Genomic DNA, 12,885 nt, shown 5'->3' with positions numbered 1-12,885 from the left:
CCTTATCGACCCCCGTAGAGAGACATATTAATCATATAATATTAATATAGGCTCATATTAATATATCGCTTGCTGGTGACGGACTCGTCTCCTCTCCGAGCTTTCACTTTTGCTTCAGGACTGTTCATGTGACTTCTGATCAATACCAGTTCAGTTCAGTTCGGGCAGATTCAGGAAGTTAAGAGGGAAATAAGTGAAAATATCTGTGCGTCCGTCACTCGAGGTGTTTGGAGGCTTGATTCGGATTTTACCTCAAGTTCACATTTACTTCAGATACTTTCGATCTCGGGAGAATCATGTCTGCTGAGAAACAGGTCAACGGCGAGGTACGTGTTTATATCGACAACTGCACACACTTTTGAGATCTCCTTGTGCAATCTGTTTTACATATGATCATGTTTTGGTGAAAAACGTAACTTGAATCGTGTTGTGAACGAGCAGCTGGTGAACCCGGATGAGGGCAGGATGAGTGAAGCTGAAGCGGAGCTGAAGAAATACAAGGTTAAACACCACAAACACTACAGACTCTTCAATCCGTCTCCTAGAACCACATTAATCATGAGAGATGTTCACACAGGATCTCATCGAGTCTGCAGACAATGAGAGATCCAGACTGCTGCTGGAGAAAGCTGAAGCAGAGACGGAGAAGAAAAGAGCCGAGGCAGAGCTTCAGAGCTTCATGGAGTCAGAAGACAGAGATGCTGAGCGCTTTAATGGAGATCTTCTAGAAGTGCAGGTGGATGTCCTGATCAGAGTCAGACTAACCACTGAGAGATAATCAGATGTTCAGGACTGTGTTCATCCTTTGTTTCAGGAGGAGAGGAAGAGTCTGGATCGAGTCCAGCTGGATCTGAAGAGAGAGCTTCATGATCTTCAGAAGAAGCTTCAGCTCAAGAGAGACGAAAGTGACTCTCTGCGACGCAAGTTCAAGGTTGACCTGTGTTTGACTATCACAATATCACAATCTGTGCACTTATGTTGACTTCTACAATACATTACCAGACCACACTAGTCACTCACTGATCAAAGTTTACAAGTAGTCAAATAATCATATAAGGGACATGGAGGATGTGTTAATTTATTTAAAACGTATTTATAATATGATTAACAAATTAACAAAAGAAAAGAAAAAACAACCTGTGCAACTATGCTCATTTTTGTGACACTCTTAATGTATTGTATCGCTTATTTATCTGTTTCTATGATGTAATCCATCTGATCACACACACACACACACACACACACACTCACAAACATTAGTTCTCAGACATTCATCATCAGAATAAAATGCAGTCAACCAAACATAAGTGACACTGGTTATTTTAAAAGGTCTTCTGTAAAAGCAGCGTGCAGCGCCCAAACAAACATTATCAATGACAGTATAAGCTCTGTTCAGGTGATGACCTCTGACCTCTCGTGCTCCTCTCAGCACTGTGTGTGTAACAGATAGATCTGAAGGAAACTCTAAGATATGCTCGTTACTGCAATAAAAAAAAATAAGGCTTAGCAATATTTTTCTATAAACATTCTAAAATATATGTTTACCTTTTAGGCAAATTGCATAAATTAGAATAGTGATGTCTCAAAACACATTTAAGGTCCATATCTCATTTAGTTAGGACAATATGTTTTTATTTATATTTACATTCATGCAATATATGTTATTTTCTGTTGTTTTATCTATAGTTTTATATATAATTTTTGAACTACATATTTGTCATTCTTGTTCTGTTCTGTCCATTAAATTTAAGATTCTATATAATATATATCTATATAATAACTCTCTCCTCATGATCTCTGAAATGCAGATTGAAGCCAGAATCCCAGTGAAAGCGGTGAAGTTTGCTCGTGTGCAGGAGAGAGACGAGGCTGAAGATCAGGTGGAGTCTGTGTTCACCGTCACACAAACACCTTCGTTCCTGCTGAAGGGAGGCCAGGCGCTCATCACCTTCGAGGAGGAGAAGGGTATGGACCTAGGGCACCTCTGAAGATGTGTGTGTTTGTCTGGTTTTACTGTGTTTCTGTGTCTTTCAGTGGCTGAGCAGATCCTCCGACTGGCCAAGTGCTCGGTGGCCTGTGACAAAGCCAAGATGGATGTGAAGCCGTACGCTTTATCTCTGGATCCCTCCGTGAAGTTTGAGGTAGAAGTTTTCTTCTTTACTGTGTCCAGGATAACGAGTTTTCTGTTGATGTGAGCTGCTGTTAATAGTTACTTCTGTTCGTTCAGGTTCATATCCAGGTGTCGAAGAAGAGCATCAGGTTCTGTAACGCCCCGCCCACTTTACCTGAGGAGCGAATGAGAGACCGGCTGGAGCTGTCGTTCTCCAGAGTGAGTCGAGGAGGAGGGGAAGTGGAGAAGCTGGAGTACCACAGGGATACGGGCTCGGGCCGCGTCACTTTCCTCAGCACCGGAGGTGTGTCTGCATCACCGTTCATGCTCCACGCTCATAATGTGTGTGTGCTCCGTGTCTGATCGTGGCTCTCCTGCTTCCTCGTTCAGTCGCAGAGAATCTGGTTCACAGAGGGAAGTTTTGTGTGGACACCGGCAGCGATGTGGTGGTCGATGTTCTTCCTCTGTACGAGTATCAGCTCAGGAAGTTTCAGGTGTGTCTCTGTGTCACAATCTGTTTGGTGCAGAAGGACGTGTGTTTGATGGTGTTCGCTGTGATGTTGTAGACGTACTCGGGGACACCGCATCGCACCGTGCTGCTCGGGGGAATCCAGGCGCTGATGGATGAAGAAGATCTTCAGGATCATCTGGAGATACACTTCCAGAAGCCCAGCAACTACGGAGGAGAGGTGGAGCACATCAAATACGTTTCTGATGGAGCGCAGCTGACGGCTTTCTTCAGCGAGGACGGCAAAGAAAACGAAGCTTGAGATATGAATGCAACAAAAGCCAGGGTTTGCTTCAGATCAGTGATGCTTCATCATATTTACATGCTTTTTTCTGTTTTTCCTCCAGATTATAATAACCATATCTTCTTACTATCTTCTGTAACAATATGAATTAACTATTATAATTGAATTATAATTGAAACAGATGAAGTAGATTTTCTGCCCAGATCATCAGCCTGATGAAGATGTGTTGATGTACAAAAGTTATATTAAAATAAAAACATTATTGTAATGTTATCTTTAACCATCAGTTTAACCACTAGATGTAGGAGTATTAATGTAACATCACTAATGCTAAAGTAAGTCAATCAGTGGTGAATTATGAGTGTAATACATGAACTTAATGTCTACAGATAAAAGACTGATCAGATCATATTCTGATCTGAAGACAGCAGGGTTAGTTTCTGCTTGTCATGTCATGTGGAGTTTATGCTGAACATAAGAAATCAGCATCCAGAGATTTATTCTGTCATGAATCTTGATCTGTGGTCACCTGTGATTACGGGATACGTTAGCGTAATGCAGTACACGTATCAAGGTATATATATGTATTACACAAACACACACAAAGTAAAACAAGTAGAATAGAAAAAAAAATAGAAAACTAGTGTCTGCTTTGTTTTATTTTATTTTTTTAAATATACATAAAAAAGAAAGTAAATAGATTAAGTAGAATAAAAATACAATAGAAAGTGTTAAAGGTTCTGGGTCTGAATTTGGGCTCCTGGGGTGTTAAAAGAAACATTTTCAATCTCCAAGGTGAACGTTATGACAACACACTCTTTATAGTCTTTATATATAGAACCATAGGGTTCTTTACTCAACTCCAAAAGAACCTTTTATGCTAAAACGTTTCTATAATGACAAGAAAGAACCCTTTTGGCACAAAGGTTCTTTAGGCTATTATTCATTCATATATTACATTATTCTGCAACATTTTGTATTTGTAATTAAATTATTGTTTGTAGTAACTTAATTTCACATTTTAATCATGTGAATTTTTGGAGAAAAACTGAAATGGCACTCTTCATGTGATATTGATTAACTACATAAAATGATATACATATATACATTTTCTAACCCCCATTTCTTGAATTTTGTGATCATTCAGATGCATTCATAAATGCATTTGAATAAACCGAATAATGCAGTGAAAGAACGCACTCAAAATGCACACGCGCCACACGCACTAGTATGACTTCATCATGTAACTTTACATTAGCCTAGATGCGTGCACTTTTTAGGCATGATTTGTTTAGTTTTTGAATATACTTGATACTGTTAAAAGGCACATCATTAAGACAAAAAAATACGAGTTCACATATCACACCTAAAAACTTAATTAAAACTAGCTACTAAATTAGTTAAAAATGCCTATCCATATACAGCTATGATTCGCGAACCCCGAACTGACTCAAATTATTCGCGATTCCCGAACTGACTCAAGTGATTCGCGAACCCACTTTGAACTCCCAAATTGAATCAAATGATTCGCAAACCCGCTACGAACTCCCGAACTGATTCAAATGATTTGGGATCCTCTGGCTCAAATGATTCGCGAACCCGCTACGAACTCCCGAACTGATTCAAATGATTTGCGATTCCCGAACTGACTCAAATGATTCGCGAACCCACTTTGAACTCCCGAACTGACTCAAATTATTCGCGATCCCACTACGAACTCCCGAATTGATTCAAATGATTCGCGATCCCGAAAAAGAGTCAAATGATTCGCGAACCCGCTTTGAACTCCTAAATTGAATCAAATGATTCGCAAACCAGCTACGAACTCCCGAACTGATTAAAATGATTCGCGATCCCTAAACTGACATAAAATGATTCGCGAACCCGTTTTGAACTCCCGAACTGACTCAAATGATTCGCGAACCCGTTTTGAACTCCCGAACTGACTCAAATGATTCGCGAACCCGCTACGAACTCCCGAACCGATTCAAATGATTTGCGATTCCCGAACTGACTCAAATGATTCGCGAACCTGCGATCTTGACCTTTAACCTTAAGAGACTTTAATTAATGCTGTTATGTAACAGATCTGTTCAAATATAACATTTAATTTGAAATATAAATTAATTACTACACTAAAAATGTAAAGCCTGTACAAACATTACAAGTTGTGAATATAAATGATTGGGAATCATGTAAAAAAAAATAATAAAAAAAACAGTCCACATTTCATTTATTTATTATAACATTTATGTTGTTTTGTTCGCTTAGCTGTTTCTTTATAAAAGTCCAGAAATTTGTCTGGAAAAAAAGTTTTTCGTCAGGTGTCTTTTTCTAACTACATGATGTCATTACGTTGCTGTCTTGCTGCCAGCCAATCGCTGCACTGCTGATCATGGTGTCACTTATCGATATTTTTGTGTGTTTTTGTGACATGAGTGACAGCTCAGGACAGTCACTAGTGAAGGTTATAGGTGATGGTAATAAAACATTAGTCTGAGCACAGAACTGGTTTAATGTGGCCTGTATTGTAATCCTGAGCTTGTTCTGGTTTCATTGGGCTCTTATTTCAGACTTTGATGAGCCTCATGTCCTGCATTGCAAACTCTCAGTTTGGCTCTGAATGTGATTCTTGTTGTCTTGTCGTATTTTGATTTATGTTTTGCTCAGTTTTTTTCTTCACAGGGTTTCTATAAATAGTGTTTTTATTAAAATACAGTAAATGTCCAACGGTCATTGATGTTGACACAAACAGATTTAGCACAGATTCCCTTCTGCAGGACCCTTGAGTTAATATGTAGGACTTAAATACTCTGCCGTGGTCTACAGTGGTCTACGGTGGTCTACAGTGGTCTACGGTGGTCTACGGTGGTCTACGGTGGTCTAAGGTGGTCTACGGTGGTCTAAGGTGGTCTACGGTGGTCTACGGTGGTCTACGGTGGTCTAAGGTGGTCTACGGTGGTCTACAGTGGTCTATAGTCTTCTCCAGCTGGTTTGTTCATCAGTTAGTGTTAGGCAGTGCAGTAGGTTGGTTTATCTCGTCCTCCTGTGGGTCAGAGGTCAGCGGGTCTGCGTGTGGTGGTCTGTCAGTGGGGTTCGGAGGGTTTTGTCTCTCTCCTGATGGTGGAGGAGTCGATCTGTCGCTGGTAAGCGTCCGTATGCGGTCTAGTGACCGGCGCAGCAGGGGTCGAGTGGTGTTTCTGGAGCTCTTGGAGGCCAGGCTGCTCTCCAGCGTCCTTCTGTTGATGTGCTGCAGTGACAGACGGCACAGGAGCGTCTGCAGGAACGCCGAGCGAAACTGGCGCGAGGACAGGTTATACAGCAGCGGGTTCAGCACCGAGCTCAGGTAGAAGAAGCTGTCGGCCACCGGATTGAGCTTCACGTAGCTGCGCAGGTAACTCACGGTCCACGCAGACTTGGGCACCGCCGCCGTCATCAGCCTGCGGATCTGATTGGGCATCCAGCACACGAGCAGAGCGCAGACGATCAGCACTGATGAGAACACACACACACACACAGAGACACACAGAGACACACACACACACATAGAGGAGCTCTGTCAACATCAGGATGCACAAGGACACATACAGTATCTAAGCATGTTTGCATTTTATACAAGGTTTCCTTTTTATCCCCGAAAAGTATTTTATGCAACTCTTGAATAGGGACTAACCAGTTTGAGTTTTCACCTGTACGCACACTTTGCAGCTAACTGGTTTAACTGGTTAGTGGATCACTGACCTGATTTATTCTGAATTATATAACACAGAATCACTTAATACATGAATTATTGTTATATTTGATCCTAAAACTCACACCATACTGAAAATAATGAGGCTTTATGATGTACTTCTGTCTCGTTCCACTGTGGTTCTGTTTCTACACAGACCGCACAGATGTGGATCGTGGATCATGTATGTAATGCATATTGTGACGTGGTCATGCTCTCTGCAGTACTTCTGTCTGATCCTTACTGTTTTCATACAAGTCTCTATAAAAAACACAAATCACATAAACGTTTTTCCTCAAATCCTTGGTATTTAGAGAGAACCCAGAAGACATTTGGTACAAAATCAGTGTTTCTTTAAATCTATATCTTTCACCTGTTTACATGAGCATTTACTGATGTGTGCAATTACTCTTATTCATTAGTTAGACTGCAGAAGCAAATCAGTAGTTTTTCTTTCAGAGCCTAGTTTAACAATGAGCTGTTTGAGGCTGAGGACGAGGCTGTGTTCATGTGTGAGATCACGTGACTGAGAGAGAGAACATGTTTAGGAGGGTTCAGTGGATATTTGTGTAAGGCTGGGTCAGGGTAAAGGTGAACAGGAATCGTGTCGTGCCGTGTTCAGGCCGAGACCTGAGAGATAAGGACATGAGATCATGAATGGTGTCTTACCGAGGAAGAGGATGGTCTGTTTGCGTGACGCTTTCAGCCGTGCGTTCTCGTGTTTGGGTCCAGCTCCGTTGGCATCAGATTCGTTGGGTCCCATCGGGGCCCGGAGAACAGCGATCATGGATCTGCACATGAAGGCCACGGCGCCCAGGACGAGCAGATAGAGCGTGAACGCGGTGAAGATGCTGGTGCGGTACATGACCCAGTGCTGGCTCAGGTTGGTGCAGAAGGTCAGGTTCTGCACCGGTGTCCGGCGGCCCTCGGGGACGTACCCCTCGGTCCCTGTGGCCACGAGCAGCGGCAGAGCCACGAGCACCGAGCAGATCCACGCGGACAGAAGCAGCTTCGTGGTGCGGCTGCCGGACAGAGCTTTATAGCGGAACGGGTGACAGATGGCCAGGTAGCGCTCGAAGCTCAGCGAGGCCACGTTGAGGATGGTGGCGTAGCTGCAGGCCTCGAACAGGAAGCTGTAGATCCTGCAGGCGGCGTCTCCGGAGGAGGACGAGAAGGGGAACCAGATGGCACTGTAGAGCTCCACGGGCATCCCGATCAACAGCACCAGCAGATCAGAGCAGGCCAGACTCAACATGTGATCCGTCACGCTCTTCTGCAGGTATCCCTTCCGCTGGAGCACCTGGGCCACGTGGATGGTGACGCTGTTTCCCAGGATCCCCAGGACGAGGATGAGGCAGTACAGCACCGTGAGGAAGATCTTCACATCCAGACTCGGCTCCAGTTTTTTCCAGTCTCTTTGCACTTCCTTGTTCTCCTCCATGATGACAGTCTCTCTGTGTGGACGTATTGACTTTAGTTCTGCTTATCTGCTCCGTTATCAGCACTGTTAATCATCAAACCCACAAAGCACAGAATCACAGCGTTTGACTTGAAACAGAAAGGCCATGAATCCTTCATGATGAAAATCGGAGCGTCTCACCTGGGCTCGGTGGTGTTCGTCTGTGCTTTAGCCTCGTCTCTTCCTCCGCTCGTGTTAAAGCTCTGTCCGTTAATGATTAGAGTTTGAGAAATGAACTCGGAGACGGTGCGAGACACTGCCGTGATCTGAGCCTCGCCTCGCTATTTGAGCGGGAACTATTAGTCACATGATGCTTTACGACACGAGGGTGTGTCCTGATCCTCGAGCGCTGTGTGTGTTTACACAAGTCACAGTCACAGTACATACTTCAGTGTGTTTCACAGAGAAAATGATCATTCTGTCAGCATTTACTCTCCCTCATGTTGCTCCAAACTTGTGTGAGTGTCTGTCTTTGAACACAAAAAAAAAAGTTCAGGAAAAGGAAAAGGTTGTTCCGTCCAAATAATAATTGTGGCTATTAATGTCTGTTAATTGTTGTGATGAGGATATTCCCAGCGTTTATCCTCACAGAGATCTCCTTCATCGGTCCAGTCACAGGTTCAGATCACGGGCGGCTGGATCTGGGTGTAAAACTATGATCTACACATCCAGACTGTTAAATCTCTACTCATCTAACTGCTCATCGATTCATACAGCAGTTAATGTGAGTTTGTGTAATTGCTTTATGTCTGTTATTGTTGCACAAAGTCAGATAAACACAAGCGCTGTAAAACACAGATAACTGGTCACGTGTGAGCACTAACCCCCTGCTCGAACATAGCTTTTATTTCAGTCATATTCCCAGTGTTTCTGGACCAAGCGACCCACATCCGCTCCGTTCTGTCGACGCAGAGCTACTGAAATGGGTTCTGGACTGAAGAACATACAGATCAAAATGAATGAATTGTAAACTCTATGCTTTATTTGTTCTTGTTGCATGTAAAGCTAGTTAATTTTATTCTCAGAGTCTCTGAATCAGATCACAAATATATGACAAGCTCTGCTCAAACCTGCCAAGAACATAACTTTTTAATTTATGAAAATATTTCCTAGTTTGTAGATGATCCTGCTGCTCTGAACAGTAATGCTGAATAATGTTTTCTGACTGTCTCCACACACTCGAGACGGATGAACGAATGTAAGAGTTTCTGGGTAAGAAAGAGAAACCAGATGATCTTTAGCAACGACTGCCAAAACCGGCCTGTCCACCTAACGCCCCTCGGTCAGGGTGGACACAGGACTAATAAGGAGCTAAGCTTGTGTACACAGAGGATCTCTGGAAACTTTATCATGTGTCTGTCCTCGGCTCTGGACACTGCATTCTTCTGATGAAGAGACATTCAGAGACCACCAGGACAAGACCACAGGAAACAGATGATTCTTCTGCACAATCTGACTTTGCTGCAGTCTGGAATTGAACTACTGGTTTCGTCTGGTCAGAGGAGAACTGACCCCCAACTGAGCCTGGTTTCTCCCAAGGTTTTTTTCTCCATTCTGTCACCGATGGAGTTTCGGTTCCTTGCCGCTGTCGCCTCTGGCTTGCTTAGTTGGGGTCACTTCATCTACAGCGATATCGTTGACTTGATCAGACACTATTTAACTGAACAGGGATCCTGCCTTTAACTGGGGATATTTGTTGGGTTCAGGGTAAATCTGAACAGTTGAGAATACTGTGATCTGGCACACATAACTAAACATGAATAAACACAATCACACACAGCACAAGTGTTTCCTGGTCAGTAAATCAATCAAACTGACCCTAAGCCTAATGTTGCATGAGCTCCATCTTCTGTCCAGACACATTCACTCTGAACTGACCGATGCTGTGAATAAATACATGTTTGGTTGTGGTAAAAAAAAAAAAGCTCCATCATCTGCAAACAAAGATTTATTTATATTGTCCCCTACTGTTATAATTATAACAAAGCACTTATGGCACTTCCTTCCAGAGTGCATTCTCAATATGAAATATAATCTCCAACCTTTACTTTAATATTTCTTTCAATTAAAAAATCAAATTCTATATTATTCCACCTATTCTTATTTGATCTAATTTAATTAGCGAACCATCTTTCTATTACAAATCATAAGCTTTCTCAACATCAAAGGTAACTGCTAGTATTGTTTCTTTATTGATCAAAGCCGTCCTTTATTATACATCATCCGGGCAGTAATCATTTGTAATTTACATAAATGTGAAGTTAATGTTATTGGTCTATAGTTTAGAGCAGTGGTTCTTAACCTTTCTCCACCTGACCGCACTATGGTCCAGTGCAAGTCTCGCGTGCCGCACGCATATAATTTGCATATTACGTCACCAATACGAACCAATCTGATTTATAATATTATAGCCTAAATATTATGATATCTAATCTATTACATTCATTGAAACAAATAAATAATTCTACTCCCCATAAATAAAACACCTGATGCTGTCGGGAGCTGACCAATTATGTGAGATTTAGCTCGAAGTGAAGTGAAGTGAAGTGAAGTGACATTCAGCCAAGTATGGTGACCCATACTCAGAATTTGTGCTCTGCATTTAACCCATCCGAAATGCACACACACAGAGCAGTGAGCACACACACACACACACTGTGAGCACACACCCGGAGCAGTGGGCAGCCATTTATGCTGCGGCGCCCGGGGAGCAGTTGGGGGTTCGATGCCTTGCTCAAGGGCAGCTCAGTCGTGGTATTGAAGGTGGAGAGAAAGCTGTTCATGCACTCCCCCCACCCACAATTCCGTCCGGCCCGAGACTAGAACCCACAACCCTTCGATTGGGAGTCCAACCCTCTAACCATTAGGCCACAACTTCCCCGTAAAGGGGAAAGGAGTAACAGCACAGAGAAGTTGCGATTGTAAAGCCTGTGTTATACTTTCCGCATGAGCACTCCGGCCCGGATTCTTCACACAGCCTGTACATGTGCAGTTGTGCTTTCGAAGCCTCCTGACCACACGCACCTGTCCGCGCGCTCGTCTGCTCAGAGCCTCGGCACACACTCTCCGATGACGATTATTACGTCACGCCTACCTAGCGGTCCATAGCGGACTCGCGGACGCAGAAAGAATATTAGAGGCTTTAAGATGCAGTCTGTAAGATGCGCACGGGCGACGCTGCAGAAAATGTGCGTTCACAAATGTAGCATATGCTGATCCAAATATGGAAAGCACTTTCGCACTTCATAATATGAGGTTCTCTCCAGAGATGTTTTGCCACATTTCTTCAGTTAAGGATTGCTGCGTATAGTGTTATTTGCCTGAACTTCTTCAAGTGAGTCGCGGGACAAACCGAAAATCCAGTCATGGGCGTAGGTTTAAGGGGGGACGCTACTAGTCCCTATCAATATTTTGAGATGACTAATTTGTCTCCACCAATATTTAGCAAGCTCCTTTGAACTGCTATTTGTATCTTTGCACTGCTATTTGTATCTTTGCACTGCTATTTGTATCTTTGCACTGCTATTTGTATCTTTGCACTGCTATTTGTATCTTTGAACTGCTATTTGGATCGATTCTAATGGCCAGGACGACGACAGTACAAGAAACGCTGTAATTTGATTGGCGCCGGGGTATCTGACAGGCTACACGCGCGGGCCGGGACTACTTTTGAGCTTGCACTAGCAGCGAGCGGGTTGTGTGTGTGTGTGTGTGTATATATGTGTGTGCGCGCGCATGTTGACAACTGCCGACGGTAAGGGGAAGTCGTGGCCTAATGGTTAGAGGGTTGGACTCCCAATCGAAGGGTTGTGGGTTCTAGTCTCGGGCCGGACGGAATTGTGGGTGGGGGTAGTGCATGAACAGCTCTTTCTCCACCTTCAATACCACGACTTAGGTGCCCTTGAGCAAGGCATCGAACCCCCAACTGCTCCCCGGGCGCCGCAGCATAAATGGCTGCCCACTGCTCCGCGTGTGTGCTCACAGTGTGTGTGTGTGTTCACTGCTCTGTGTGTGTGCATTTCGGATGGGTTAAATGCAGAGCACAAATTCTGAGTATGGGTCACCATACTTGGCTGAATGTCACTTCACTTCAAGTTACCAGGGCTGTCTCTGTGCCACATACAAAGGCCAGTAAAAACAGTTTCCCGGGATGTCCCCACCAAAGCTACAACTAATGGCTGTTGATGACTATTTGAATTGAATTCTGCCAAAGTGGGCGCTTTATGTGTTCGTTAAATGCGTAATGTTATGTGAGTCTGCTCGTCTGAAAATAATATATGAAAAACAAAATAATTTCACAAAAATATTAGGATATAGTTTATATTTAATTAGTAGCCTATTTTTTAATTAATGTAAAAAAATATATATTTGTAAAACTGAAAGTTTATTTATTTGTTTTTATTCAGCATATGGCGGGCCGCATTTGAATTCGTGACGGGCCACATGAGAACCGTTTAGAGGATTACTTGGATCCGTACCCGGTTTGTTAACGGAGATAATTAACCCTTCTTCCCAAACCCTGTTATAATACTCCAGAATTACACTCAATGATTCATTACTCGTCTTGGCCTGGAGTTGAAGTTGAAGTGTTGTTCAAAGCTGGCTTTAGCTCCGGAAATGAAAACGATCTGTATCTCTCTTTATTTCTGCTCTGCACTGATGCTCTATTAACAGCTTCTCTCTCATATACTTGCTTTCCTTCGTCTGGTGATCTGAGATATGAACATTTCTCCGTTGTGTTTATCAGTGTTTGTGCTTATGCTTTGCCAAACTGAAAGTAAACACAGCTGGGTTTGGAGCGTGTTTGACGTCATCGTTGTGCGACGCTCGCGGC

General features: G+C 43.2%; 2 protein-coding genes across 2 annotated transcripts; one reads left to right on the top strand and one right to left on the bottom strand.

Moving 5' to 3' along the window:
* The first annotated feature begins 176 nt into the window (after window positions 1-176).
* Window positions 177-3,135, top strand: nmi (N-myc (and STAT) interactor). The gene is made up of 9 exons (XM_052606581.1): window positions 177-326; window positions 442-501; window positions 578-736; window positions 815-931; window positions 1,809-1,965; window positions 2,035-2,141; window positions 2,228-2,414; window positions 2,501-2,604; window positions 2,677-3,135. The coding sequence occupies exons 1-9, from the start codon at window positions 297-299 to the stop codon at window positions 2,878-2,880; spliced, it is 1,125 nt and encodes a 374-aa protein (XP_052462541.1). The 5' UTR covers window positions 177-296; the 3' UTR covers window positions 2,881-3,135.
* Window positions 3,136-3,508: 373 nt separating this feature from the next.
* On the bottom strand, window positions 3,509-8,520 carry gpr39 (G protein-coupled receptor 39). Its single transcript, XM_052606580.1, has 2 exons — window positions 7,262-8,520; window positions 3,509-6,354 (listed from the first exon to the last, which is right to left on the bottom strand). Exons 1-2 carry the CDS (start codon window positions 8,031-8,033, stop codon window positions 5,864-5,866), a joined length of 1,263 nt encoding a protein of 420 aa, XP_052462540.1. The 5' UTR covers window positions 8,034-8,520; the 3' UTR covers window positions 3,509-5,863.
* Window positions 8,521-12,885: the final 4,365 nt, after the last annotated feature.

This window comes from Carassius gibelio, chromosome A9 (genome assembly GCF_023724105.1).
Source record: "Carassius gibelio isolate Cgi1373 ecotype wild population from Czech Republic chromosome A9, carGib1.2-hapl.c, whole genome shotgun sequence".
In the NCBI taxonomy this organism is placed as follows: Eukaryota; Metazoa; Chordata; class Actinopteri; order Cypriniformes; family Cyprinidae; genus Carassius; species Carassius gibelio.
Note: the sequence above shows the minus strand (reverse complement) of the source record. Positions and strands in the feature narration are given on the sequence as shown.